At 42.9% G+C, this 27,897-nt stretch overlaps 1 protein-coding gene across 2 annotated transcripts in view; it reads right to left on the bottom strand.

Annotated features, from left to right (window-relative positions):
* Positions 1–25,675, bottom strand: part of COL17A1 (collagen type XVII alpha 1 chain) — a 59,673-nt gene extending 33,998 nt beyond the window's left edge. The window contains exons 1-16 of one of the 2 annotated variants that reach the window (XM_079976040.1): positions 25,526–25,674; positions 17,493–17,554; positions 16,534–16,578; positions 15,045–15,143; positions 12,513–12,644; positions 11,604–11,651; positions 10,850–10,885; positions 10,267–10,314; positions 9,495–9,638; positions 8,372–8,527; positions 7,459–7,530; positions 6,661–6,729; positions 4,932–5,012; positions 2,720–2,884; positions 1,918–2,007; positions 483–527 (exon numbers count right to left, since the gene is read on the bottom strand). In XM_079976040.1, coding sequence (XP_079832166.1) covers positions 483–527; positions 1,918–2,007; positions 2,720–2,884; positions 4,932–5,012; positions 6,661–6,729; positions 7,459–7,530; positions 8,372–8,527; positions 9,495–9,638; positions 10,267–10,314; positions 10,850–10,885; positions 11,604–11,651; positions 12,513–12,644; positions 15,045–15,143; positions 16,534–16,578; positions 17,493–17,547 — 1,285 coding nt within the window. In that variant the 5' untranslated portion in view covers positions 17,548–17,554; positions 25,526–25,674. Of the gene's footprint in view, positions 1–482; positions 528–1,917; positions 2,008–2,719; positions 2,885–4,931; positions 5,013–6,660; positions 6,730–7,458; positions 7,531–8,371; positions 8,528–9,494; positions 9,639–10,266; positions 10,315–10,849; positions 10,886–11,603; positions 11,652–12,512; positions 12,645–15,044; positions 15,144–16,533; positions 16,579–17,492; positions 17,555–25,525 lie in introns of both variants that reach the window. The other variant, XM_079976041.1, reaches the window with a different exon arrangement.
* Positions 25,676–27,897: the final 2,222 nt, after the last annotated feature.

Raw genomic sequence — 27,897 nt, 5'->3', positions numbered from 1 at the left:
GTCATGAAGTGATTAAAATCACAAGCAATGAACCAGAAGTCCCCAGTTTAAGTCTCTGCCAAAATCAATGGGAGTAAGAAAGATTTTAAAGCTTGACAAAAGATTTCAAATAGTGTTACACTTCCTCTGGGGAAACTCTCTAGCAACTGAAGTAAGGGAGACATCTGGGATTGATATTCGGGACTCAGTAAAAGTACATGAAAACACTAAGTGAGCTCTTGTGCAGCTTCTGTTCGCTTGTGAGGCATAGACAGGAGAACTCCCTGGTGGGTTGTGATTGCAAGTTGCAATCCCCAGTGGACTGGAACATTTCTACTGGAGTGTCATTGACTTTAGTTGGCATGTTAAGGAACATTTGAGCTTTGGGCTGCAGCTCTGTTGTGCCTCTGCATATCAGCTGTTAGTGGGGCTGCATTTTACCTAGTGACATTTTAAAGCTATAATTACTATAAAACCTTCCCTTCTAAGGCAGACACACTCACCTGCATAAGTAGCTTTGTCCTTTGTTGAAATAGATCTTAGTCCTCCTGTTAGAAACACAAGAACAAATGCTAAATTGTCTTCCTACATGCAGCCACACTATTTCTAAATGAAATTCAAGTCAGGGCAACAGCTGCCAATCCAAACAAGGATCATGAGAAAACAGTTGCAGTGTGGCTTCACTGATCAGAGAATAGGGCCACAATTTTCATCGTTAAGGGTGGTAAATATTAGACAGGTTTCTGCAACCCACATTGGAATTTTTTTTTTAATGAAAAAGGACAAGAAACCCTAAAAATAATGGTGCAGAAGCATCTGCAAAAATAGAAAGCAACAGTTGCAAACACCCATGCACAACCACAAGAAAGGTACCTTTAAAGAAAACGTTTTCCCCAAAAAACCCCAACTCACCCTAAAGCACTTCTGTCACCTCCAGAATGACTATAGCAACACCTCAATTATTTCCTGCACATGGCACTTTCTAGCACATGTGTATAGAGGGGAAAACACAGTTTTATCATGTATAGGTGCTAAAGGTAAAGGTACCCCTGCCCGTACGGGCCAGTCTTGAAAGACTCTGGGGTTGTGCGCCCATCTCACTTAAGAGGCCAGGGGCCAGCGCTGTCCGGAGACACTTCCGGGTCACGTGGCCAGCGTGGCATCGCTGCTCTGGCGAGCCAGAGCCGCACACGGAAACGCCGTTTACCTTCCCACCGGTAAGCGGTCCCTATTTATCTACTTGCACCCGGAGGTGCTTTCGAACTGCTAGGTTGGCAGGCGCTGGGACCGAGCAGCGGGAGCGCACCCCGCCGCAGGGATTCGAACCGCCGACCTTTCGATCGGCAAGCCCTAGGCGCTGAGGCTTTAACCCACAGCGCCACCTGCGTCCCTAGGTACTAGTAAGCCACAAATTGGGGACGCAGGTGGCGCTGTGGGTAAAAGCCTCAGTGCCTAGGGCTTGCCGATCGAAAGGTCGGCGGTTCGAATCCCTGTGGCGGGGTGCGCTCCCGTCGTTCGGTCCCAGCGCCTGCCAACCTAGCAGTTCGAAAGCACCCCCGGGTGCAAGTAGATAAATAGGGACCGCTTACTAGCGGGAAGGTAAACGGCGTTTCCGTGTGCAGCTCTGGCTCGCCACAGCAGCGATGTCACGCTGGCCACGTGACCCGGAAGTGTCTCCGGACAGCGCTGGCCCCAGGCCTCTTGAGTGAGATGGGCGCACAACCCCAGAGTCTGTCAAGACTGGCCCGTATGGGCAGGGGTACCTTTACCTTTACCTAAGCCACAAATTACACTCAGTTCTCAACACGCGATTCCATGGTACAATAGCCACCTACACAATTTTCATGTATGTTAGTGTACACAAGTGCACACATTTATTTCTATAGCTATGTTGGAAAAATATTATTCCCACTTCAAGGCAGAGAATCAGAGGTTTACCATTTGTTTCTGATTTCAGATAGGAATCTCCGGCATAAGAGGAAGAGAAGCCCTGCTTGTCTTTCTTTAGGGTGTCTTCTGAATAACAGCCTGTAAACGGCCCAAACAAAACACATTTAGCAGTATCTCAAAGTAGATATCACACCTGGTATGTCTGAACTGACCAAGTTCCAGTACCTTTGAGACAATCTTCTTCCTCATTCATGTTGACTTAGTTATTATGGGGTGATTACACTGTCCACCAAAAATATGACTCCACTACTCCCAGGATAACCACATAGTGACTGATTGTGTCACAGGGACTGGAAACGAGCTCTCCACACTTCAGATCAGGGGCTTTAGAAGCAAACCAGAAGTGACTGGGAGAACCTTTTGGCAGATGCAACTTGCACTGCTCCCACAGATGCTCTCAATGGCAGCACAGATAGCTGAACTAAGAGCCACCACATGCTGGTCACTGGATACCTAATGAGATGTAGCACAACCAACCCCTGAAAAATACCTTGCATACATGCATTGTAGGACCAGTTCATATGTTACCACAAGAGTTTTAAATAAACTACTTATAGTTTTTGAATATTCAGTGGTGTATGATTCTTGATAAACAAACAAACAACATGGGAGCTGGGAGTCAGTTAACAATAGCATGGGAAGGAATTATGCTGTCTCCCCATTTAGACCTTACTAGAGTAGTATAAAACTAGACCATAGGAAGGCAGCTTCTACCCCACCAAAGTAATGTCTGAGTTAAGTCTAAAGTCGCCAATGGGTGTGACACATGAGAACGAGGCAGGAAACAAACCTCCACTGAGCCCCGTGCCGGAAGCACTGAAAACTTTTCCACTGTCCTTGGTCATGATCAGCAGCTCCACATCTTTCTTGGGAGCCACGTTCTCTTTCTCTAGGAGCAGGAACTTGCAGTCCTTGCGCAGGATGTCATCATTCTGAGAGCCTGTGGTAGTAGCAGCTGGATGGCATTGAAAAAGGTAAAAGTAAATGAAAGCATGCAACTATTGCACAATAGCCCTATGAATATCCAAGCTGTTGGCAGGAATCTGCCATTTCCCTGTTCCAGCTTCATCATATATTTTGGGGACCTGAACATTTGGATTTCCATATTTAGGGGACAATTTTTTAGTGAAGATCTGTCGGATGCCAGACTACAGAGTTTGGTGGCAGACCATGCTAAGCGGGTGGCATGCCAGATACACCACAAGCATGGCATAAATGCCAAGAGAAGGACTCAGACGTGCTGGCGGAGTGGCTCCACAGGCAAAAGGTTGGTCTGGTGATTGCCAGGAGGACTGTACATATGCATAGATCCCATCTTGCAGGGGAACCCAAGTTTTCTTGGGAGCAGTATGCTGCTCCTTGTGCTGCTGAACTCATGTGCTGGAGGCACTGTGGCATCACTGCACTATGGCCATGCCATCAGATCAGCTGGCATGGAATGCCCCCCTCTGTTCTCTGGCTGGTGTGAGTGCATAGCATCTGACATGCCCTGGGATTGGTGGGCAATGCTGGTGTTGCCAAGGATGCATTTCTGAGGCATTTACATTTTTTATTCCCAAGTGCTTTCTCTTTCTATACTGGACTGAGCACGTGTTGGATACGGAAGTTGTTCTGCTGCGGTGTAGTGGCAGCTTATCCCTGGCCCCAGTGTAACTGCAGTAGAGGATTGCTTTGCCCATTTTCAGACAGTTATTTAAAATTCCACAAATGTTGGATTCAGACAAAATGCAGATTGGGTTACAAATTTATGCTGGGTAGAAAGACACTTTTGCTAACACTTTCAGTACATATATAACAGGGGAAAGCTCCATCTATTGAATTCCTGCCATAGTTGTTAAAGGCACTGGAACATGCTAGAAAGAAAAAAAGGTGAACATCCTATCCAAAAAGGATGTATCAAAATATTTTTCTGCTAGGGTCTTTTGGCCCTTTCTGCTGTAGGCTCAAATGTAAATTTAAATATTTGGACTATCAAAATGTCATTTTCAGTATTTGGACTGCATAATGTCAATTTCAGTATCTAGACTTGTAAATGTCTTATTGCATTATGTGCTTTGACACCCTTGGCAATGCTAGCAAAGGCACCAAAAGTACCAACATCCGCAAAAGCACAGGGTGGAAAAAGTCTATATGGGTGAGAACAGGGAATAAATCCCATATGGGTGACAGCAGGGTTTGCTGCTGTCTTGATTAAGTATGTTCTTTTTTTAGTGATAATGGGTTCATGGAATTGCCATGCAAGCAACTGCTGCCTTTGATTTATCCAACAAAACTATGAAGAAATGTTTCTGTGAAGACCGTCTGGCATAAATTTTAAATTAGGGACAATGATATCAGTTTTGCAATTAGACTTCATGATGTAAATCCAAGTCAGCTCCCCTTTGAGAAAAATGGCTGCAAAACAGGCACTAGGGAGAAGATTAGTCTGTTCTCCAAGTGCTTTAGTGCACTAGGCCTTTATTCTTGTTTTCAAAATGCAGCAGCTGCATCTAGTGGACAATCTGGATAACAACACACATTCGTAGGGGCTGATGGGAATTTCAGTCCTGTGAAATCTGGAGTTCAGTTTAGTTCCCAACATTTCTACATCAGTTTGTAATTCTTATTTTTTAAAAAAAAAAAAATTGTCAGCATTTTAGTGCAAATTTATCCTAATAGGCTTTTTTTGGTATGCGATTTTTGCAAGGAATTGTCCCTAATATAATGTATTTTTATATTGTTGTGTGTTTGCGGGGGGTGGTCAGTCTGTGTTTGCGGGGGGTGGTCAGTCTGTATGAGGCCCAAGTCCCTTCTAATCGCCTGCATCCAGCAAACATTTCTATACATGAAAAAATTGCCACTAGCATGTCCTCAGTAGTGCCTATGACATCACTAGTGACACAACCCCACCTCCCCATTCCATGGCAGACATGTGTATACTATGGATTGCAGAAAAGGTACCATTCCATCAGTTATATAGAGCCTGGTTTTCCATATAATGCAAAATGAAAATGAAGACTCACCAGTTGTAGATGAGGTGGACACACCAGTGCTAGTCACGCCATAGCTCTGGGTTGTATTCTTCTTTGCTCCATATGCTGTTGCTAATAAAGGAGAAGAGAAAACTTCAGTTCACAGTTTGTAGAAGCCAAAGAAAGAGATCTAGACATCTGCTTCCCCACCACCACCATTTATTTATTTTTTTAGTAATAAGCAGAGGAAAAGGTATTTCTCTGCAGAGAGATGCAAGTTACTAATAAATAATATTTTATTTCATTTTATTAAAGTTCAAAGTGTTTCAATACAATTATTCAAACAACCCTTATAACAACCCTGTAAGGCAGGTGGAGTATTATTGTGATAACTTGGCAGTACTTAGGTACAGGGTCTGCTGTCCCATCTCTACCAATCCTATTTAGCTGTTCGGGCTCATGGTACTCAGCATGGGTTCAAGCATGGTTCCCAAGTAACCTGCTTGGTCCCTGGTTTTAGCATGCCCTACTCTCACAAACCCCTAATGACAAAAGGGTGCTTGGCAGTGCAATCCTATAGATACCGGTATGTACTCCCAAGTATGTGTATATGTTGCACTGTGATTAGCATATGGGTATAAGTGATTGTTTCATCAATATCTGACGCATTAAGGAGTTGCTTTGTACTCAGTCAGACTCTTAGTCTCTGTAGCCTGGTATTGTCTTCTGCACAGACTAGGAGTTGCTCTCTGGGACTTCAGGCAGGAAAGTCCTTCCTAGAGATGCTGCGGCTTTCTGTATCCACAGCATGTGTTCTTTCACTGTCTATGGCTAGGGCCAGCCTACAGCATTTTGCTGTGTGAGATGAAGGACCAGAAAGCACCCCTTCTCTACTCCATGTACAGAAGCCAGCCAGGGGGGCAGCTGAATCTTGCTTCCACAGTAGAAATGGGACAACTTCTTTCACTGCATCTGAAGCATCAGGCTGTGTGGCATACACAGCTCTGTCCTCCAACAAAGTGGAGTGTGTCATGAGACAAAGGTTCTTGAGAGCAGAAGCAGGCAAGGCCTAGGCACGGCCTACGAAGACTACACAAACATTTCAAGCCTGCTAGCTGTAACTGTTAGCAGTAAACTGCCACGTCACTGTGATACATGACTCATCTTGGGTTCCCTATAAATGTAACCAGCCATCTCTCTGGGCCTCAGTCTGTCTTCTGAGTCAGTCCCTGCTCAGTATGTGAGTGTGTTGTTGCAGACAGAGTGGCTCCAGGGCTCCAGTTAATCCATAACTAAGATCTGTGCCTTTCTGAAGACTAAGATAGCTGCTATGAGCACTCTGTGTATGATCTTTAACTATGCTGTTTCTGAACAAGTTTATTTTCTTCAGTAAAGTTTTATTCTGTTTATGAAGAAGACTCTGCATTGATTAATTTACCGTTGCATGACAAAGTGGAGGCGGGTATCAGGAAGAACAATCAAGGGGCTGTCACTGATGCCTATAGTAATCTACCGCCTGAGGTGTTTATTTCACATTGCCAAATGCTGGGGCCAGGTTTATAGCCCAGTGCCTCACTCGGAGCATCCAGACACAACTGAAGTTAGTGAATATGCACAACATCAAACTGACTACAAAGGCCTTTCTGAGGCTAATCCATGGCCAGCATGCACAGAAATAAGGTTTTAAAAATATTCCACGTGGAGCTGAATTTCTCAAGTACATGTATGCCACCCAAATGGCTCATAAACTAGGTATTTTCATAATGTTCTGTTACCTTACCTGCAGTTGTGGTTGCAGTATTGGCAACACCAAGTGTGCTTGGAGCCAGGTTGTTCTGAACACCAAATACTGCAAATAAAAATATCCTGGGGTGAGGTGCAAGTTTGCTTTTTTTTTTTTTTTTTAGTAAACAGCCATAGTGACTCACCACAGGTAAGAATGGTCTGAAATTAACCATGCACAAAAATTGAAGACTTCCCCTACACTGCACCTAATAAACTGAGCTAGTCTGTCATGTTTCATATTCATTTCTAATTGTCCTCTCAGAAGTGCAGAAATCTCTGTAACATATTATGCAGGAATAAACTTTTAACTTTGGGAAATAGCTTGAAAGTTCTCTTTACAATTCAAAGTTTAGAGGAAGGGCGTGGAAATCTTCCTTGCTGATTTCTAGGTTCTGAGAGACCTGCAAAGCAAGCAATTGCTATGCAAGCCTGGGTGCCAAACCTGAAGACCTTCTGGCTTGGGTTACAGGTAAGGACATCCCTCTGACTGGCACCCAGGCTCAGGGACACACTGCAACATTTGTGTTGCTCATTTCACTTGTATTTATTTTATGTATTTTTTATTATCTTCAATAAATACTTTTTTTTAATCCTCTGCTGCAGGAGTTCTAAGCCATCCCTCAAACAGGCATGTCTGTTTACAGAGCGGGAGCTTTAAACGAATCCCACAAACTAGTCCAGGTGTGCAGATGCCACTGGCATGAAGAACTGGAGACCAACCCCTTTGCATATCCCTCTCCCCATGGCCGCGCATCTTGACAGGTGGGATCAAGGAGGGAGGGAAAAAACACACCTGTGGAAGAACTGCTGAGACCAGCATGCAGAGCTGGGGAACTGGGAGCCAAGTTGTTTGGGACGCCAAACACTGTGGGGGAAGGTGGGGAAAAAAGGAAGAGACTGTTGACTATGTAGGCGAGGTCAGAAAGATTCCAACATATCTGGGAGGTGACACAAATCACTTGTCCTGTAGCAGAATGAGCAGTAAACTTTAAACTTTTCCATTTGAATTCCATACACTGAAAGAAGTCTCTAAAACATGGCGGATGGGTAAACTGTGACCATCCAGATGTTGTATCTGGACCACTCCTGCCATCAGTGACCACTGACCATATTGCCTGGGGCTTATGGGAGCTGGAGTCCAACAACATCTGGAGGGACATAAGTTTCCCATCCCTAGCCTAAAACCACTGCGCTTCGCCCTTTGCAGACGTCTACCCTAATCTTGCAAGCTGTTGTTTAGCTGGCTGCTTCACAACTCTTCTTTTACTGGTACTTGGTTGTACTGTACTTTAGAGCCATCTAAATTTGCTTTACTAAATTTAACATTCCACTGAATAATATACCGTATATGTCTGAAGTGAATGAGTTCATTAGAGGGCACACATCCCACCCTGATCTGATATATTGTCCTCAAATTCCAACAGTCACTCAGGCAATTTGGCCAGAAGGGGCAATTCCTTCCCAACTTCCAATATGGTTAGCACTTATACCCGTACGGTGAAGGCAAGTTCTGAAACCAACTGAGGAGTGGCAATGAAAATGTAGGAAAGCAATGATGGTGCAGAATATCCACACTGCATGCTTCCTTCATGGTCTTTAAGACTTCTGGTATTGAGTAACCACAACTGGCCACCTCATGGTTTTCAGAAAAGGTTATCTCGGAGCTTGTCTGCAGAATTGCTATGGCCGATGCTGTGAACATGTACCTGATCCAGTAGAATGTGCTGCCGTGTTCATCAAAGAGGAGCTTTGAGTCATGTTGTTGTGGTAGCCACCGAGAGACGACCCTGCAGGCAGGGTGGAGGACCACATGTATGGTGGGAGTGCCGCATTCAAGATGGTCGTGTCGTATGTCCCGGACACTGGAAGAAAAATCAACAAGCAACATTAAAAACCATATTTCTTTATATACAATGCATGATCCTTAGGCAATGTGGTTTCTTTTTCTGTTCCTCTCACCTAAACAGCACCATAAAATATGAAACTTGGTCTAATCTGTTTTTGGTTTTTTCCTTTTTTAAAAAAACAAGTTTATATAGTCTTCAGAGTTATAGAGAAAAGCATGAATATGTGCTTCAAAATGGTTTTAAAGCAGGCATGGCTAACCTGTGGCTCTCCAGATGTTGTTGGACTGCAACTCCAGCCCCAGCCAGCATGGCCAATAGGCAAGGATAATGGAAGCTGTAGTCCAGCAACATCTGGAGGGATACAGGTTTCTCATCCCTGTTCTAAAATATCATAAACCGATGTTGATCCCTAGCAGAGTTTTCAGTCGCCATGGAATTGGACATCAGCAGAGATCCCTTGTTCGATTCAAATTCTTTCCTTGCCCTCCTCACATTGAGCATATTTGCTTGCTGCAGTTGCTTCCTATTTGTCAGGAGTCACTCCTGAGTCCTGACCTTCTAGCTTTTAACTAACACCTCTGACCTGGTATTTAGTCTAGAACAGGGGTGGGAAACCTATGAACTACAGCTCCTATCACCTGTGATCATTGGCCATGGTGGTTGGGGCTGGTGGGAATTGGAGCCCAGCAACACCTGGAGGGCCATAGGTTCCCCATACCTAGTGTGAAACTACTTTTGATGAAACTAAAAAAAAGAGTCATGCAATGGTGCCACTCAATCATTGCCAAGAAATAAAGGACTGAAGCCACTTCACTCCACTTTTTGGATATTAGGAACAATCCCTTGAACAATCCTGTGATCCTTGCACTGTTGGCCTGAAAAGAATACAACCATTTGCAGCCCCTGCCACCCTCTCCACCTTATTCTGTGATTTGATAGATTAGAAATATACTGGAATTCCTGGGGTCCAGCAATGAGATACCTGATTGGCTGCTCTCTGTCACCATTTTGGTTTCCACAACAGCTTTTTTAGGTATCGGGAGTGTGCTTGATGGGGACCGAGTTGGGCTAGCACTAGCTGACCGACTTCCCCGAAGTAGTCGTTTGACATCATCCAATTCTGTCCCTAAAAGAGAAGAGAGATATTGGCGACTTAAGCTCAAAACTTGACAATGTAGGTAGAAAATTAAAAGCATGATATTGGTAGAAAATTGTATGCTTTATATGTTTGGGTCTTAAAAATGCATCTGAAGATGGATAGAGCTGAATGGTGCAGACCAAAGCTACACACACACTATATCTTTGAAGCATATTCTTTCCCTCAAAGACTTCTGGACACTGTAGTTTACCCCTTGTAGAGCTACAATTCCCAGCAACCCTTAACAAACCACAGTGCCTAGAATTCAGGGGGTGACGGGAGAACATGTTTCAAACGTGCTTCAAAGATATAGTGTGTATGCAATCCTTGTCTCTGTTCTGGCTGCTCCACCTCAACATCAAGGACGCCTCTTCTTCCCTTGAGGCCACAAGTAATTTCTTTATTGGATTATAGTGATCCTTGCTCCTCGTGTATTTTTGGCATCCCCTATACAGTTTCCGGCTAACAGATATTAGGAAAATATCAGATGGCATCATGGAAAAAAGGGCTACCGAATGGTCAAAGGAAGAGTTCATCACTACAACTACTGGATTATTAATCACGGAGATTCAGCTACCCTTTGTTCAAGTCCACAAAAAATAGCTCAAGCACTTACACCTGGTTGATGGAGAAGCACTCTGCAGCCTCACTCGAATTTCACTCTCTGTACAAGACAAAATGAAAGAAGAGGCTTATTGTGAAGGGAGAGGTAATGGTAACTGGATACCCTGTACACACCTTTGGCATGAAGAAGGTTCATTGCTGCTGGTTGTTAGCTTGGCATTTGGTATGTTCTGTCAGTATTTAGACCACATGCAGCAAAGTTTGATAGGAATAGAATACTAATTTATCCTATACCATGGCTTGTCTAATCATTTTTATGAGTTTATTATTATAATGCAATGGTGACAGCAACTTTTATAAAACTGCACTCTGCTTACATTCCTAGACCTCCCACCAGCCCAATTTTCCTTTTACATAATATGTGCTGACATTTCAAAGTGTTGCTTTCCACAGTAGCAACCTGCCATGCCTCATCATAGCAAACCACTTTTTAAAAAACTTGTGTGACTTGGCCTTAAAGAAAAAAGCTTTCAAAACAAACAAACAAAAAACCACTTAGCATGCCCACACACTCTTGGGCATGCTAAAATTAACTCTTTGGATCTCTGCAAAGTGTACGGTATATTATATCTTACCACGAGTTTGGCTTCGCCCCCTGGTAGCAGAGGAACCTGTGAAAACCAAGGAAAATGCAATTGTTTGAATTTTATTTTGAAAAACTGTGATGAAGATAAAAAGGTTGGCGAAAATCCAGAATTCTTTGGGGGAAAGAAGGTTCTTTGAATAACCTGCTTTAAAGGTATAGTATGTGTACACATCCTTAGAAAACACTGGAAGAATGATTTATGCTTCCAGTGACAGGGGAATGAGATTCTAACCCTAACCCTAATTCTTTATCCCCTCTGATGCCACCCAGATTCCTAGGGCCTGATCTGTAAAAGTCCTGTATTGCAGCAGTTCTGCCAGGAATGGGAAGCACTGGCAGTACAGTGGTAACTGGCTCATGGGCTTGCTTTCAGCTTCCTGGGACTTGGGTATTCACACTGACATAACAGAGATGGAGTGGGAAAGGGGTATGATTGTGCTGCCCGTTACTTTTGTAGATCAGGCACTTGCATATTATCCCCAAATATTAGACACATGCATTTCAGCTTCTTATCTACTAAAGCCAGAACTATTAGAAAGATTCCATTTCTTTCTAAATGCAAAGCTTTGCACCAGATGGAAACATGACAGCTAAGAAATATACTCAAATCTGAGTCATTTCCATAATTCATTCTAGTGCAAGACTATAGGGATTTTTCAACATTTTGAACTCCCTGACCATAAGGCATTTAATATGCACCTGCCCTCAAGTTGGCCTTCATAGTATTAATAACAGAAATGTACCAAAATCTTTTCTTGGAAACTCTGGAGAGGAATTTGCGCTGGAGCTCCCTGCAGGGAAAAAACAAGAAGATTTCATATTAAAATTTAACTGCATGTGTTATATGGAAAGGGGGATTTCAATAGTATAACGTATCAGCATTGTGGTTTTTGAGTATCCTGTAATTTTCTCTGGAATTAAAAGGTGTCCCAAGGACATATGTGGAAGATCTATTGATTAGCCTGCATGAGAAGTCAGGAAATGATCTTGGCAAAGTGCAGAGAGAGGATTATCACTGCTGACGAAAGTGTTATGTTAGCCAATGGATTACAGTGCTATACTCCAAAAAAGCTAAAAGGATCCTGAATTGATATGACAATGGGGTGTGACTCATTGGAATAACAAAAGGGTCAAAAGTAGCAGAAGTACTGTAAAGGGCAAGTATACACTGGCCAGGTTCACATGACACGGTAAGCCAAACCATGGTGTCCCGAGACCACGTAATTGTGTTGGATCCCACAGAGGAGCTTACACCCACTTTGCTTCTCTCTGGTCCTTTAAGCACAGCACTGCAGCTAAACCGAAAGTTTGGCTTAGTGTGTAATTTGAATCTGGGATTGTAGTTAAGGTCTCTCCTCCTCAAACACCATCTGTAGCCAAGGCTTGTAATATGGTTACAGACCTTATTAAGCAAAAAATCAAAATTTGGGTCAGCCACCATAAATAAATAAATAAATAAATAAATAAATAAATAAATAGGGTCAGCTTGGACCAGGAAAGGTCAGAGTGGGTACGAGCTTCTCTGAAGGAATGAGCACATTTGTGAGGTCCCTGTAAGCCAGAGTTTGTGCAAATGAAACAGGCTTCTAGGATAGTTGAATGATTAGCCAACATAATCTGTGCACCCCTTAGTTTCGTTGAGACTATGATACCTTCATATGCTGCATGGCGAGTGGAATAGGTTTTTCGTTCAAAGGTTGAGCCTGGTGATTTGGTAAGAGTAGAAGAAGGAGTGATGGCTTGCTTGTAGGAGGAAGAGGAGGTATTCGTTCTAGCATTTCCACCTACAGATGAAACAAAACCTCCTAAAATGTATGTACAATCGACCAGACTGTGATGGAAATGACAGTCCGGTCTTTAATTTAATATTTATTACTTAGAAAAGGAAGCTTTTTCAGCTTGAGGGTCACATTTGCTATTGGCCAACTTTTGGGAAGGAGGGAAACAATACCAGGGTGGGCTGAGCCAGAGACAAAAGTGGACCCAGCAAACGTTTAACCTTTGTATAGCAGGTTGGTTTGTACACATGGTCGTAAACCCCTCTACATCTTCCATTCAGCCAGCAATAGGCTTTCATCCAATATAGCACTAAATAACAACCCCGTCAGCTCAAGGGTTTACACTCGCACAACAGGCCTGTACCCTGCTCCTCTTCCCACAGACACCCTGAATCTTTTCTGCGGGGTTCCCTTAACCCTCCAGAGCAGATTTGGGTGTGGGTGTGGGTGTGCGGGGAGTGTGTGAGGAGAGAGAGGGGGAATCCCAGGGCACAAGCATAAATCCTTCTGCTGGGATGATTACTTAGAGTTACGCTGAATACAAGCCATAGCCTTTAGAAGTCAATGACATTTGGGGTCTCATATAGGGGCTTTATGGAGTATTTCAGTTTCACATAAAGCCTGTGTGGTTTGCTACACATTGCAAAGTTTGTTGAAGTGTGGATTTTGAAGGATGAGTGTGTCTTGGTTTGCATATTGTTTCAGGAACTGTGAGTTAGGTAGGTTTGCCTTTAAATGCAAACTAAATCAAACGCCACCCAAATCCTACTTGGAATAGTGTGGTTAAAATGTGGTTTGTCAAAAGTCCTGGTCACTGCATATATTTCTGCCCTTGGATTTTCATGAGATCTCCAAAAGCAGAGGGATAGCTGTGATCTAACATGATGCAGTCATGTGAATACTGGGTGAATGCCATGCTCCAAATTATGAAGAGAGAATGTACCCTTTGTAATCCCAGGAAGAGGGTTGTTCTCATACATTTGCTTGTACTTCTGGATCTGGTGTCATTCAGTGGCTTCCCCATTAAACTGTTTGAAGAACAATGAACTTTTGTGAAGAAGCCTTTGCTTCCCTCCTCTGCCCTGCTCTCCAATTTTTATGCTGACTTGGAACACACAGACTTAAGACACAGAAACATCAAGAGTTTATTAACTCAAACTGCTCTGGCTCTTTTAATGTGGCTGTGAGCATCATACTTTCAATATGGATTCCTAAAGGATCTAGGGAAATTGCAAAAAGCCATTTCAATCAGGACCGTTACAAGAAAACACGCTAATGTGTTCCATGTTAATTAACTAGGGGCGTTACTTCTCCTTCTAGGAAATGAGTGTGTGGCCTGTGGAGAGCTTTACACCTGGAAGGTTTTATAAAGTTTCATGAAGTTGTGTGAGGTCTGTCCTGTCTAGGCTACCTTCCAGTGGTTCTGTTGGGGCTGGACTTTGGGGCTCCAGGGCCCTACAATCCAGCGGTCTTCAAATGACTGCCAGCAATGATGGCAGAGGGTGCCCTCTGCAGTGAAGAGCTTGCTGAGGCTCCAGCAACAGCCACCACATTCATTTCCCCCAGAGTGCCTGCAGGAAAAAGAGGAACTCATGGGAAATGGAGGTGGTGGCTATTGCTGGAGCCTTTTTGGTAAGGAAAATGGGGTTTCTTCCTGCTGGAAAGGGGAAAGAGAGCAGTGACCAGGGCGGTGGAGGTGGGTGAGAAGATAGCAAAGCAACAAGATTGGCAGAGCACTGGGGGAGAAGGCAGGACAAGCAGCCCAGGTGGCATGTTGGGAGAGAAGGGCATAGCCAAGGTGAGGGTCCCTAATGGTCTCTTTGCCCATGCCCCCTCAAATATGGCAGTGCTGTCGGCCTCATCAGAAGAAAATATCAAGGCACACCCACACAGCCTGTTTGGAGTTCTCCAGTGGGCAGCGGGTGGGCAGTTCCTTGGGTGTCTAAATGGATGCCTTCCATGTTCTCTGCAGAAAGGCTATTCTAAGGCAAACCAAATAACTTTATACAATAAACTAATGTTTATTTGCAGCTGTTTATTCCTCTGTACCCCCATGTGCTGAGCCCAAGAAGAAGCGCCAAGTAAAGACAGAGAACCACAGGAGATTGCAAGGAAATATAATTGTGTGATGATATTTCCTGGAAGAAGAAAAAACCACCAGTTGTATAAACTCCCACCATTTACCACAAAAACGATCCTGCTTCCAGATTTTAAAGGGCATCTCTGGGCAAGGACTCTTTCCCGCCTCTTGTAGTTCCACAAAAGCTGAGAGGAGGAATGCTTCTCCCACACATACACACAGCACTTGTCGCTTTTGAATTGTAAGCTTCTGCCCTTTCTCCCCACACCTTTTTATGTTCCTCGTTTATGTTGTTTCCCTTTCCCTTCAGTCTGAGAACCACTTACTGGCTGTCACATAACTGCTGCCGTGGGTGTATGTCCTTTTCTCCACTCCACCTCCTCCACTATAAGCCGTTGATTTGAGGCTGCTGGTACTGCCTCCTTCTGTCAAAGTAAACACAACATGAGATTCTGTGGGTGGGAAAAGGCAGGAAAAGAGTACTGCGGAATAATATAGGGGCCTTTCGGTGGGGCCATATACAACATGAGCATGCCTCACATGTATGGTGTCAAACAACCACATGATTTTTAGAAGACATCTGAAGGCAGCCCTGTACAGGGAAGATTTTCATGTTTGATGCTTTCTTGAGTTTTAATATTTTGCTGGAAGCTGCCCAGAATGGCTGGAGCAACAGAGTCAGGTGGGCAGCATTTAATAATAGAATGATGATGATCAATTTCACAAAAATAACGTAAGACTAGAGTAGCCTTCCTCAAACATGCTGGGGCTGATGGGAACTATAGTTCAAAACAGTGCTTTTTTTGTAAAAAAAAATGTTTAGGGGGTACTCTCATTTTGACTCAAGAAAATCACCATTTTATAGTTCAAATCTGGGGAAATAAATATAGTAAACGGACAAAAGTACAAAGATTCACAAAATGTTTAGGGGTATGCGTACCCCTGCGTCCCCCCAGAAGAAAAGCACTGGTTCAAAACAACTAGAGTACGAGGTTGAGGAAAAGTGGACTGGATTAATTCCTCTCAAGAATAGGGCTGCCACATGGTCAATTTTGAACTGACTAGGTGGGTCTCCCTGCCTACACTCACATGTGTCATACTTGCAACACAGCTTCAGTGCTAGAAAACAGACCACTTTAAATTTACTTAGCTGAAATGAGAATTACATTTCAGTGAGAAAGGGAAGGCTAGAACCCTAGTCAGAAGAGTTGTACGATCAAGAGCTATTATCACTGCTTAGCACTCCTTACAATTACTCTGGTAAAGAAACCACACCACAGATGGTGTGGCTGGCCAAAAGTTACTCAGCAAAGGTGCTCAATATCAAACTCAAACAGCTGTTTTAGTCAACACATCCCATCCCACCCAGGTTTTTCCAGGCTGATAGTGTGAAGGGAAGTTACATCATCACGGACAATGCGGGCCGAGGTCATACAAAAGCCATGGGAGAATGGGACCAATTGATATTTAGAAACAACAACCCTCTACTGGCAATGTTCCTTGGCTCAGAAATAATATGATCTAACTGGATTTTGTTCCATATATTCTTCTGAGCCAAGCCTATGGGCCTAGTGAACTCTCATGCACAGAGAGACTGTACAAAGTCTCTTGCTATTTTTAATCCATGTCTTTCCTGTAACTTGGGCAACTTCAGAAAAGCAACCGTAAGTAGGGTGGTGCTTTTGTTATGCTTTGATCTATAAGCTCAGTGGCACAAAAACTTGAGGGGCTTCTGACAAAGAAGCACAAACAAAGCAAACTGAGATGCATGCATGCAGAAACAGATATACTGAATTCTGTATAGCAACCACTTACTTGGGGGAAGAGATGTCAGTCTGGTGGTAACAGTTTCTGTAATAACTGTAAAAAAAGAGAGAGAGAAGAGAAGTATAAATCCATGGGATAGGTTGTCCTCATTTACAGAGGAACTTTGATGCTGCTCCTCAATCATTAGCATCTGGATAGCAAATTGAGCAGGTACACAGGTCACCTGATCACACTATTTCCCACTGTGGTGAGATCAGTTGCATTTCCCTTCAAATCACAGCATTATTTCTAAAATCACATCTATACATAGGCAATTTTAATGCAAATCTGTGCTCACTTTTATCCCTGTTTGGGGGCGATAAGTAAGTGGCCACGACTACTTCTCTTTTTTTCAAAATTGCTAAGCTGAATTTGAGTCTTGAATTCAAACCAACAAATTCCTTTTGAAAGTTGTTTTGAATATTCATTTCTGGCCCATGGAAACCATTTTGGAAATTCTGAGAAGGACTCGATTTTTTACAGGTGAGATACTTATGAAGGCATAGTGAGAGATAACTTTTCAAAGGATGTATACAGCAGGGATAATTGCCTGAGACCCTGTGAAATATTTAGCCGAAACCATCTCTGAAAATGGCAATATAATACTTCTGAAATGGCATATAGTATTAAGCGGCTATTAACCTGGTTTGCAAGGTTGGCTTATTATATCAAAACTTCCATTTGGGAAATAATCGGGAGGTTCCACTTGGTCCCAACCATGGGGCCAATTCACATAAACTTTTTTCTTTGAAGTGTTACCCTGAGATGACTCCTCCGTCCCAATACTGAGGCAGTAAGGACCTTCACATTATGTATAAGCCTTTTTAAAAATGATATAATGATGTCAGAAGACCATTGAACCACGTAGATATTGAAGGGTGAAATGATTGCATGCTAACTTTTACCTCTGCAATGTCTGTGGGAATCAACTTAAAGAACCATCTATTTCTAGAAAAGGTTTCACTTACGTCTCTCTGTGACTTCTGTTCCATCCCGCTTGTTTTTCTTTGTTACAGCGGCCATAACATTGCTACATGAAGGCAAAGAGAAAGAGCAAAGGTTAACATATTCCTGGCCCCCGTTGGCTACTTTGCTATAGTGGTCCCACTCAGGCCCTTTCTACCTCCTCAGCCAATGCTAGGCTAAGAAGCAGCTTAAGATGTGCAGTTTGCACACTTTCATACAGTCCCTCCTGGACCACTTCATAGGCCTTTTTCTATTTGTTGAGAATATGTGTGATTTATAAAGACTGGAAAGTGCTCAGCCAGTTAGAAGTTTAGTTTTTGTTTGTTTTTTAAGATAAACCGATTCCTCTCACAAGAGAAAGGCATTTGGCACAGTTATTGTGTTCTTTGACCTCTCCCCCACCTCATAAAACGCTCTGAAGTAATCTATCCAGGATGTTATAATGTTTAAAATCCTAAATTCACAATTATTTCATTGAAGTTCTGGAAAGGTGTCTAATAAGTAGAAGAAAGGTAGAAACTTGTTTTTAAAAAAACTGCTTTAGTCGGTGAAGCAACAGTGTCATCTAGTGGCAGCTCAGGAATATTTAGCCAGTGTTTATCTCCCCCTGCTCAGATTTACAGTAGTTCACAGCTTTACAGTATTCTTCAAATGTTTCCAGGCCTCAAAATTAAAAATATTCCTGTAAAAACATTCTATATTTGTTTGCTTGCACTTTCGGGATATGACTGTCCTTTGGATCCAGCCGTATCGGTGGTGTTTTTTGTTCAACTAGATTCCTGTTTTCAGACACATAGCTTTTTGAGGTTTTTAAATAACATTTTTACATTGTTGCATTTTAACAGTGTTGTACACTACCCCAAACTCCTACAAGAAGAAGGGCAAAATAACAACAACATAAATCTTTTATTTTAGCTTGCAATTATGTTTAGCGTTTGCCACCCCCTCTGGCACTAAAAGGTAGGAACATTCAGATTTCTGAATTATAGTGGTTACTTTCCCCCTAATAAACTACAATGACTTGTTTAGCTCAGGAGGAAAAAAAGACCAGGAAGGTGGAACATATGTTCTGCTGAAGGGTATAATAAAAAGAGGAGTGCTGAACGGGCAAGAAATGGGAGCAAAGTAGTTTATGAAGGGACAAGGTCTGTTGTTGCACGTTCAAGTATATTTGAAGCAGTGGTCCTGTAGGACCACAGAACCCTTTGTACTTATTATACCTGTGGGCACATATCTGCTATCATCTGCTGAACTTCTGGAGGTAAGGAGCATTTAAATCATATGCCTCCCCCTGCCAAAATCATCCTGGGAACTGTACTTTGCTCCGGGTGCTGGGAATTATAACTCTGTGAGGGGGTAAATCACAGTTCCCATTATTCCTTGCAGAAACTATGACTGTTAAAGTAGTGTAAAAGTGCTTTAAATGTATGGTGTGGGTGCAATTTCATTCCGCCCACCTACATACGCCTCAGTGAACTCATGAAGAGGGTTTATTTGCCTTTGGGATGACTTTGAAAGTGGTTTTACTCATGCTCAGCGATTGGTTGATTGCCACTAAAGAAGGAATTTCCTCTCAAGCCACATTGGCTAAAAAGATGCCTACAGAAGCAGCCTTGCATGTATGCATGAGCCAATATAAAACTCGCTGAGCTCCGTATGGGATTATATTGTGTCCTTTTTCCTAGACAAATACTGCTCCTGTGGAGGAAAATATTTGCACATGAAGTAAGTCTCATCTCATGGTAAATCCATCCTAATTGTTTGTCTAAATCCACCCAAATCTCTTTCTTCACTGCTGTGCCCTCTTCCTCGGGATAATGGATGCCTGAGGCGCTTCAGCAAACCCACAGCACCTAAAACCATGAATCACAGGCATAGTCATAATTGGCGCGCATGATGAACAAGCTCCGACACTGAAGGAAGATGCTTGAAAGATGAGCTTAGGCGGGTGGAACAATGGAGCCCTGGAGCCAAACCCAACCCAGTCTATGAGAAGATTTTGGCTTGAGGTGGCATCTTGGCCTCACTCTCTCAGCCTCTGTTGTTTTGCTAAAGTTTCTTTTGCATGTTCCTTTCTTTTGCTCGACCTTGGCTTTCAGGATTTGGGAGAGCAGCCAGTGTGGAGTAGAGGTGAGGGTGTCAAACCAGACCTGAAGATCAAATCCCCACTCTGTTGTCATGAGCAAGGCTGGCCCTACAATTATGAAGAATAAGGGAATCATTTCAGGCAGCACAGACTGGCAGGCAAAGGCAACAGCTCCCCCAGCCACACCTCTGGCCGTTTCCCTCTGATGGAGATCAAAGCTATGTGTGCCACATGGCCTTGCAAGCACACACAAACACAACCAGCCTGTTGCAACCCCCAGGTGCAATAGGGGATCCTATGCTCTCCTGTTGAGAGTGTTGATGCACAATTCAACTGCCAAGCCAGTCAGCTTCTGAGCATGGAAGGGGGAGCCATTGTGTCATTTACCTCAACTAGCAAAACATCTTGGGCCAGTCCTGGCCATGAAGGCCTTAGGCCAGTCACAGTCTCTCGGCCCAAACTACCTCACAGGTTTGTTGTGAAGTTAGAATGGTGGGGAGGAGAAGAACCACAAACATTTCTATGAGCTCATTAGAGGCGGGTTGGCAGCTTGTGGCCTTCCTGATATTGCTGGACTGCAACTCTCATTAACCATGACCATTGAGCCACGCTGGCTGAGGCTGATGGGAATTGGAGTCCAACACCATCTGGAGGACCACAGGTTCGCAGAGCCTTGCCTTACGTGACATAAAGGATTAAAATGCAATTAAGTAAACTTCAGATGACATCTGGTCATGCATGCTGTGAACAGAAAAACTGTGACCCCTCCCTCTAGTCTCCTGCCACAGAGGTCCAAAGAGGACATTTCCAAGTATTTTAAAGCTGCCAAGTAATTTAACAACAAAACTCAAGGCGATAGGACTCAAAGCTATTTGAGAAGCATACTCTCTAACCCAGACAGGGAAAGTGTGGCCCTTCAGATGTTTTGAACTCCAGCCCCCATCAGCCCAAGCCAGCATGGCTTATGGTCAGGGATGGTAGTAATTCAATATGTAGAGGGCCACAGGTTTCCCATCTGTGACATATTCTATGGTATTTGTCTGGTGATGAGTGGTAAGTAATCCCAGGAAAGACACAATGCAGTGTTACTGTCCTTTAAATTATTCTTCAACTGGCCCCTGGGTCACAGCAATCAAATCGTAAGGCTGTCATTTCACACTATTTAAACTAGGGTCGCCATACATCCAGAATTTTCCAGACACAGCCAGGATTTAGTGGTCGGAAACAGTGTCCAGGCGGAAATTGCTTAAATGTCCAGGAAAATCTGGATGTACCGAATGTCAGCAGTGTAGATTTTGATGAATTTCCTTAATAGCTCAATAGCCTTGGACAAAACTATAAAAAAGCTCAACAACTTTGGCCAACTTTGTGTCTGGATTTTCACTTTTTGAAATATAGAAAAAGATTTTGCTTTGTTTAGTCAATCTAAAAAAATCTAAAAAAACAAAAAAAACCCAGAAATCTCCTCTACTCCATTTATTAATGTTTCTAATTTATAGGCTGGTTTTTATTGTATTTTATATGCTATAGGCCACCTTGATATATTTTATGAAAGTACAGATTATCAATGTTAAAACACACAAATAAATAGTATTTATTAGGTTTGTGACTCACTTGTTATCAAGGTCTCCAAGAGACTTACATTTAAAAGCATCAAAATAAATACACTATACCATTAGAAATTCATATAAAACATCCACATTTTCATATACGGTAAACACTTAGAATTCAGATACAGTATACACATATAGCTTGACCACACTAGAGCAAATGTGGATTTGCCAATCTCCCCAGTAATGTCCACCCCACCCCAATGTTGTCCTGGACCTTTCCCCCTTTAAATGCAGGGTCTTTCAATCCTTGGAAAATCCAAAATGGCTGGGATTGAAAAAGTCCACATTTAAAGGGGGAAAGGTCCAGGACAACATTGGGGTGGGGTCTACTTTTTGCTCTGGTGTGGAGAAGTCTGCAGACAGAAACAACCCCCCTACAGCAGCCACAGGAAACTTTGGTAGCACACCAGCAGCAGAACAAAATCAGGTCCGTCCATTTATTACCCCTTTGTTCTATAGTCTCCCAGATTTGAACAGCAACTTTAGCCACTGAAACTGCTCCAGTTGGCTTGTGTGATCTTCCAGCACAGCTGATATCACTTATCAATCAAATTTACCTTTCACAGCTAAGCTACCATAGTAGCCTAGCCACTGCTTTGGGGTCCTGTGTACCACTCCTTCAAATATCTAAGACGACAGCAGGTATTTGAAGTCTAGCAAGCCTTTCTTTTCCTTTTGTTCCATCCTCTGGGGTACAAAGACTAGAACCTCTGGGGTACAGTGACTAGAAATGAAGCAGGCTGGCACATTTGCTTTTGGTGTTTCACATGGATGCCCATCATGTGATAAGACATCAAAGGAGAGGGAATTCAAAAGAAAAACTATTCTATATCCTGCCACTGAAAATGTTGCATTTGCCCAAGGAGCTGATTTAAGGATCATAAGTGAAATTTGGAGGTCTTCCAGGAGTGGCTGTACAGCAATCTGTTGGGGACATTCTAGCTCTGACTGTCCTGCAGTGAGCAGGAGGTTGGACTAAGGCAGGGGTTGCCAACATTTTTGGACCAGTGGACAAATTTCAAATTTTCAGAGAGTGCTGGGGGCGCTAGACAAAGATAGCTACAGTGGTACCTCTGGTTACGTACTTAATTCGTTCTGGAGGTCCGTTCTTAACCTGAAACTGTTCTTAACCTGAAGCACCACTTTAGCTAATGGGGCCTCCCACTGCTGATGCCATGTTGCCGCCTCGCGATTTCTGTTCTCATCCTGAAGCAAAGTTCTTAACCAGAGGTACTATTTCTGGGTTAGCGGAGTCTGTAACCTGAAGCGTATGTAACCCGAGGTACCACTGTACTATGGAGGGAGAGGAGGCGTGGCATAACACAAAATGGCTGCCATGGGGAGTGTGGCATAACACAAAAGTTAAATTATGTTAATTCTAGGTATTCACAATTATAACTAAACCAGAGCAAAACATTATTCTTTTAAGATGGTTTTGCTAATTAAGTATTCTTACTAATACTGGTGTTTTTGTAGCATCAGGGCATAGTATAAAACAAAAACTACGGAAAACTTATGAGCAAAAAAATACACCAGGAGCTATCTGAAATAGGCATAAGATCTAAAAGAAACAAGGGAAATTATCATTTTATCTTGATAAGAGTTCTTCAAATAGAAATAATTGTTAATGGACTTGTGATACAATTATATCCAAAGCAAGTGATTGCTTGCAAAATGCAAGCATGAACAGCAAGGTTGATACTGCGGTAATGAAGCAGCAATTTAGGGAAGGAGCATAGCTCACAGGTAGAACTTATGCTTTGTGTGCAATCTCTGCCATCTTCAGCTGCTGCCAGTTGGTGTATTTAGCAATACTGAGGTAGTCTGTGTGGCTTTCTCTAGATGTCTTGGGCGTTGGTTCAGTGAGATAACATGGCCAAAGGACTTAAGCACTGAGGCATAGTGTCCATTACAGTGGGATGGTGAAAAACCCCAGCAGCCCCAAAGGGAAAGGCCTTCCCCAATTTCAAATAGTGATTGCTGCTCAGAGGATATTCATGCTACATTAAACTGGTCAGATCCTGCTGTAGTCCCGGTATGTCTATGCTGAGTGGTGCTTGCCAGGGTTTCAAGTAAGAGTCTGGCCCCACCTGGAGACTCTGCCAGGGACTGAACCTGTGACCTTCTGCACGCAACACATATGCTCTCCCATTGAGCCACTTGTATGATTCCATTTGTGTCAGCTCCTGCCATTCCACCCAGCTACCAGTGAACTCCGGCAGAGAACCAGCAATGGCTGTGTGGTCCCTTCAGCTACTTCTCATGCTCATCATGCAGATGCCCCAAGGCAGATGCCCAAGGCGAAGGGAAGTTGGATTTCTCTCAGACCCTTCCTGCCCTCCCAGTGATGTATTAAAGCACTTGAGCAGGAGCACAGAAAGTATTCATTTGGTCAGGCATTTAGAACTCAGCTTTAAAAAACCCCTAAGTTAAGCAACTTGGAATAGGCTGCTCAAGATAGAATCTTCAGAGGCCAGAAAAGAATATGGGGGAATCTGGTCCATGCTTCTAAACAAACCATAACCACAGTTCCTGCCCTGTTAACACTGGGCACTTCCATGTTGTTGGCATTTTGAGGTGGGATTCAGTCACTTAGTGGCATCAAGGTGCCACAATTTTAGTTGATTCAGAGGTCTTGTGCAACAAACTTTTTAAAAAATACATCACCAAACTAGACTTTTTTGTTATATGGAGCGTGACAAGGAAATGCACTGCAAAGCTGGAAAAACACTTAGTTTGAGGCATCAGCCATCTGAACTCCCAGCAAACAAATCAGGATGACTGTTCAGTAGGCAGGTTAAGTGGAAGCACCCTTAGATTAGTTGAATTTTGATATATGCACCACAAGTAGGGAGCAGGATCAAGCAAGATGTGTCATGCATGCCTCTAGGAAACAAATGTCCTTAGGATAAGGAATATGTTCAGTACAACACACCCAGCCAGCTCAGTGAAGTGATCTGTACTACACACTGCAGAAGAAAGCAAGATTTTTAAAATGCCGGAAGCCAACAGCTAACTTGCCCTGAGGGTATATTTATGCATTTTTCTAAATGCAGTAATTGGGCAGAATTTGTGAATGGAAGTAAAATGGTGCGTTCCACTTCCTCAATAGTTCTCTCAGCTCCCTAACCTGAGATTATCTCTTCTGATATTCTCTTTTCCGTCATACCCTTAACACTTCAGAAGAAGGGAATGTTATCCCATAGGTAGAGGAAATTCATTCTGGGCCCTTTAAGCCACTATTGAAACACCATAAAAGTCACAATGCTCTTCAGAGCAGCTTAATTTTTAATCATGTTCTTTACTCCTATATTTTCCAGGAGACTAATTCAGCATTTAACTTCAGAAGATTTCTGAAAAGTTTGCCTCTATAGTAGAATCTAGCAAAGGCTTTATCAGTGTTGATAAACATATTTAAATACTATTTTGCAGATGGGGGGGGGGACCTGAAAACCCACAGTCCAGGTTTGAAACCAAAATAGTAGCAGAGATGAGCAAAATAGACAACTGAATCATGAAATAACACCATGTAAAGAATTAATAATGACCCACAAAACTCCCTTTTCATAATGATGCTAATTTTTGAAAGTCCATAACTCAAGATTAGGTACTTAATTATATATAGGAATACAAAGGAGTGCAGTGATTCCTGATAATATACTCCTTGCTGATGAAGGTGGCTTGAATCTATTGTTATTTTTCACACTCAACACAAAATTCCTTTCTGCAAAGGAACTGCAAGCATTTTTTGAGAGATACAGTTCAGTGAACCCAAAAAACAGGATCCACACACTTCGTCCACAGAACTAGCATACAATAAGTACATTTTTGTAATGATGGTTATACAGTCCCTCTGCCTTGAAAAATGCATTAGTCAGTCTTTCTTCCAGGGTTCTGACATACCATACCCATCTACAGCTATAACCATAATCTTGTGAATACCTATCTAATAAGGCTGCTATGCTTTTGTATGCTTACTAGGAAGTAAGTCTCATAAAATTTACTTTCAAGTAAATATCCACAGGACTGGACCACATGGACCCAGATGTGAGAGGAAATGCTTATTTTGGCTTGTTTTCAGAGTATTGCTATTAAGTTGTATACTTATAGCTTTTCCTTCAATGCCAATTGTAAACCTCTAGTCTCTACAGCATAATTACTAGAATAAGTAATTACTATATTACTTCTTAATATAGAATAAGAAGCTATTTTGGCCCATATTTTGCCTGAGATTTATCTCCACACACTTTCCCCCTTTTTTACAATCAAAGAATCTGATAGAATTATAGTAGAAAAGGGCGCCCTTCTGAGTGTTTCCTTGTCTTGTGTTACATACCTGAAGTGCTTCTGTTCGTAATCCTTATTGTTTGCTTTCTACCCAGATGTTGTCCCACAAGTCCTTGAATAAAGCACTCCTTCAGCAGTATGGTGTTTCTCAGACTGAGTGATCCTCAGAGAATGCTGAATTTGACTTGTATTTAATGTCTTTTACCCCACGCCCCCCAAACACGTATGTTCTTTTCCCCAAAACTTTTTTCCTAAACAAGTCCTGACAAAGGTGTGTGATGGTTTCTTGCCTTACTCCACCCTATCAATTATCTGACACAGTGCAGTTAAAAAAAAAAAGTCTGCCTCCAGGAATCAAATTTAACTGCTGAAATAAAACACATCAAGCTACAAGCTCAAATACATCCAGTCTCGCCTATTGCAATGTGCTTTACATGAAGCTGCCTTTAAAGATGGTGTGGAAATTTTAGTTGATGCAGAATGCAGCTAGTTGGGGTTAGGTATTTGTTGGCTACCTTTTCATTTTGGGCCCCAATGTGAAGGTATTTAACTCTTAAGCCCTAAATAGTATAGAGCCAGGTTATTTGAAGGGAAGACCATATGAACCTGCCCAGGCCTCAAGACTGGCTTCAGAGTTGTTAGGACCCTGTGAGACATCAGCAGAGTCGGGACCTCCCTGCTACCTCACCCTCTCCCTCCCAGTAAGTAGCAGTGACTCTGCTGCTGAGAGGTCACATACATGGCAGTGCCCCTCATTAGTGACTCCTCCTGACCTGCTATGAAGGTCAATTAGATTTGTGATCTGAAGAAACTGGGCCTTTTCCGTAGTGGCTCCATACTTGTAGAACTCCGTCTCAAGTCTTGTGCATTTGACCCCTTCTCTCTCCGTGTTTTTGAAGAGGCCTTGAAGACCTTTTTGTTTCAATCAGCTTTTAGTTGAAAAATGCTGAGCTAATTTTTGAATGGTTGCTACTCTCTGCCTTAAATTGTTTTAACTCTTTCATGGGAATCTGTTGGGCTGTGTTGAGGTGTTTTATAAACCATTTTAGTTTATAATTTTATATCTTTCTTATCATTTTATTTTATTCTTTGTGAGTCACCTTGAGAGGGCATAGAAATACTGAACCACGTGATTAAACAAGCAAACCACTTGAAATATCAGCCTCCTGTTTCCCAAAGTGGCCAGCCAGGGACCTCGAAGTAGCCTACAAGCGTGACTTGAAGACAAAAGCAACTGGTAATAGGCGCCAAAAGGAGAGGCTACATATCCCCCAAATTCAGGGCGAAAGAAGACGCAGATTTACACAAAATTTGCACATGCTAATTTATATGCAAATATGCAAATTTAGAAATGACTAGAAAATAAATTGAAATACAGTATGCCTCACCATACCAGAGAAGACTGTAACCAGGTTATCTGTGTGCCTGCTCAACATCCTGTCTTCTCCCTTCATATTGTTCTTTATCTTCTTCCTGTGGTTCTTTATTGATATTTTTTAATCAGACTTGGACTGAACAGCCCTTCCAGCAGAGGACTGACCTCTGCAAATAATTGATATTTGGTGGCATACTGTCTCTGAGCCCCAGCTGGAGTTTCAATGTAGCCATCGTGGCAGCTTGCCACCTTCCCCTTCAAGAATCTGTTTAATCCTGTTGTAAGAAATGGGAGACATGGTAGGAGGCACCATTATACAGGCACAGGCCTGCAAGGGACCAATTAAGGTCTGTAGTTCAACCAAAAAGAAAAGGCACCATATGCTGGAGAAAAGGGGAGGAAATCCTCCACCTGCAATCTCAATAAACGATTCTGTGCACTTGGGTGTTTCCTCCCCATTTCCCCCCATGTAGCTGAACTCCCTGTGTGGTAGAAGGGAGCCTCATATTTTACAGCATCTTGATGCATTCTTGCTAGAATGTCATAGTGGAGACAATAATTCTGAATGCCCTTTACACAGCTAAACACTTGCAGCAGGTGGGTCTATATCAGCGGTTCTCAACCTGTGGGTCGCGACCCCTTTGGGGGTCAAACGACCCTTTCACAGGGGTCGCCTAAGACCAGGAGTCGGCAAGCTTTTTTGGGGGGTGGGCCAGTTCACCGCACCACAAACCTCCTGGTAGGCCGGAGTGTGTGTGTGTGTGTGTGTGTGCGCGCGTACACGCACACGGCAGAGGGGGCTTCTCTCCCCCCCAGCCCCTCCTGTCCCCCTGCCTACCTAGAGTGCTGCCAAGAGCAATGTAGCAATGTACTTTACTGTTGTTATATTAAGACTGTAACCCACGCTACACCAGGCTTCAAGACAAAATTTCATTTATTTGTAATTAGAAATAAATATTTCACAAGATATAATTACATATTGTTTTTGTGATTAATCGCTATGCTCTAATTATGTTCAATTTGTAGCAATGAAAATACATCCTGCA

The sequence above is a fragment of the Podarcis cretensis genome, assembly GCF_951804945.1.
Source record: "Podarcis cretensis genome assembly, chromosome: 5".
NCBI lineage: Eukaryota > Metazoa > Chordata > Lepidosauria > Squamata > Lacertidae > Podarcis > Podarcis cretensis.
The sequence above is the reverse complement of the archived record's forward strand: the minus strand, read 5'-3'. Positions and strand labels throughout refer to the sequence as shown.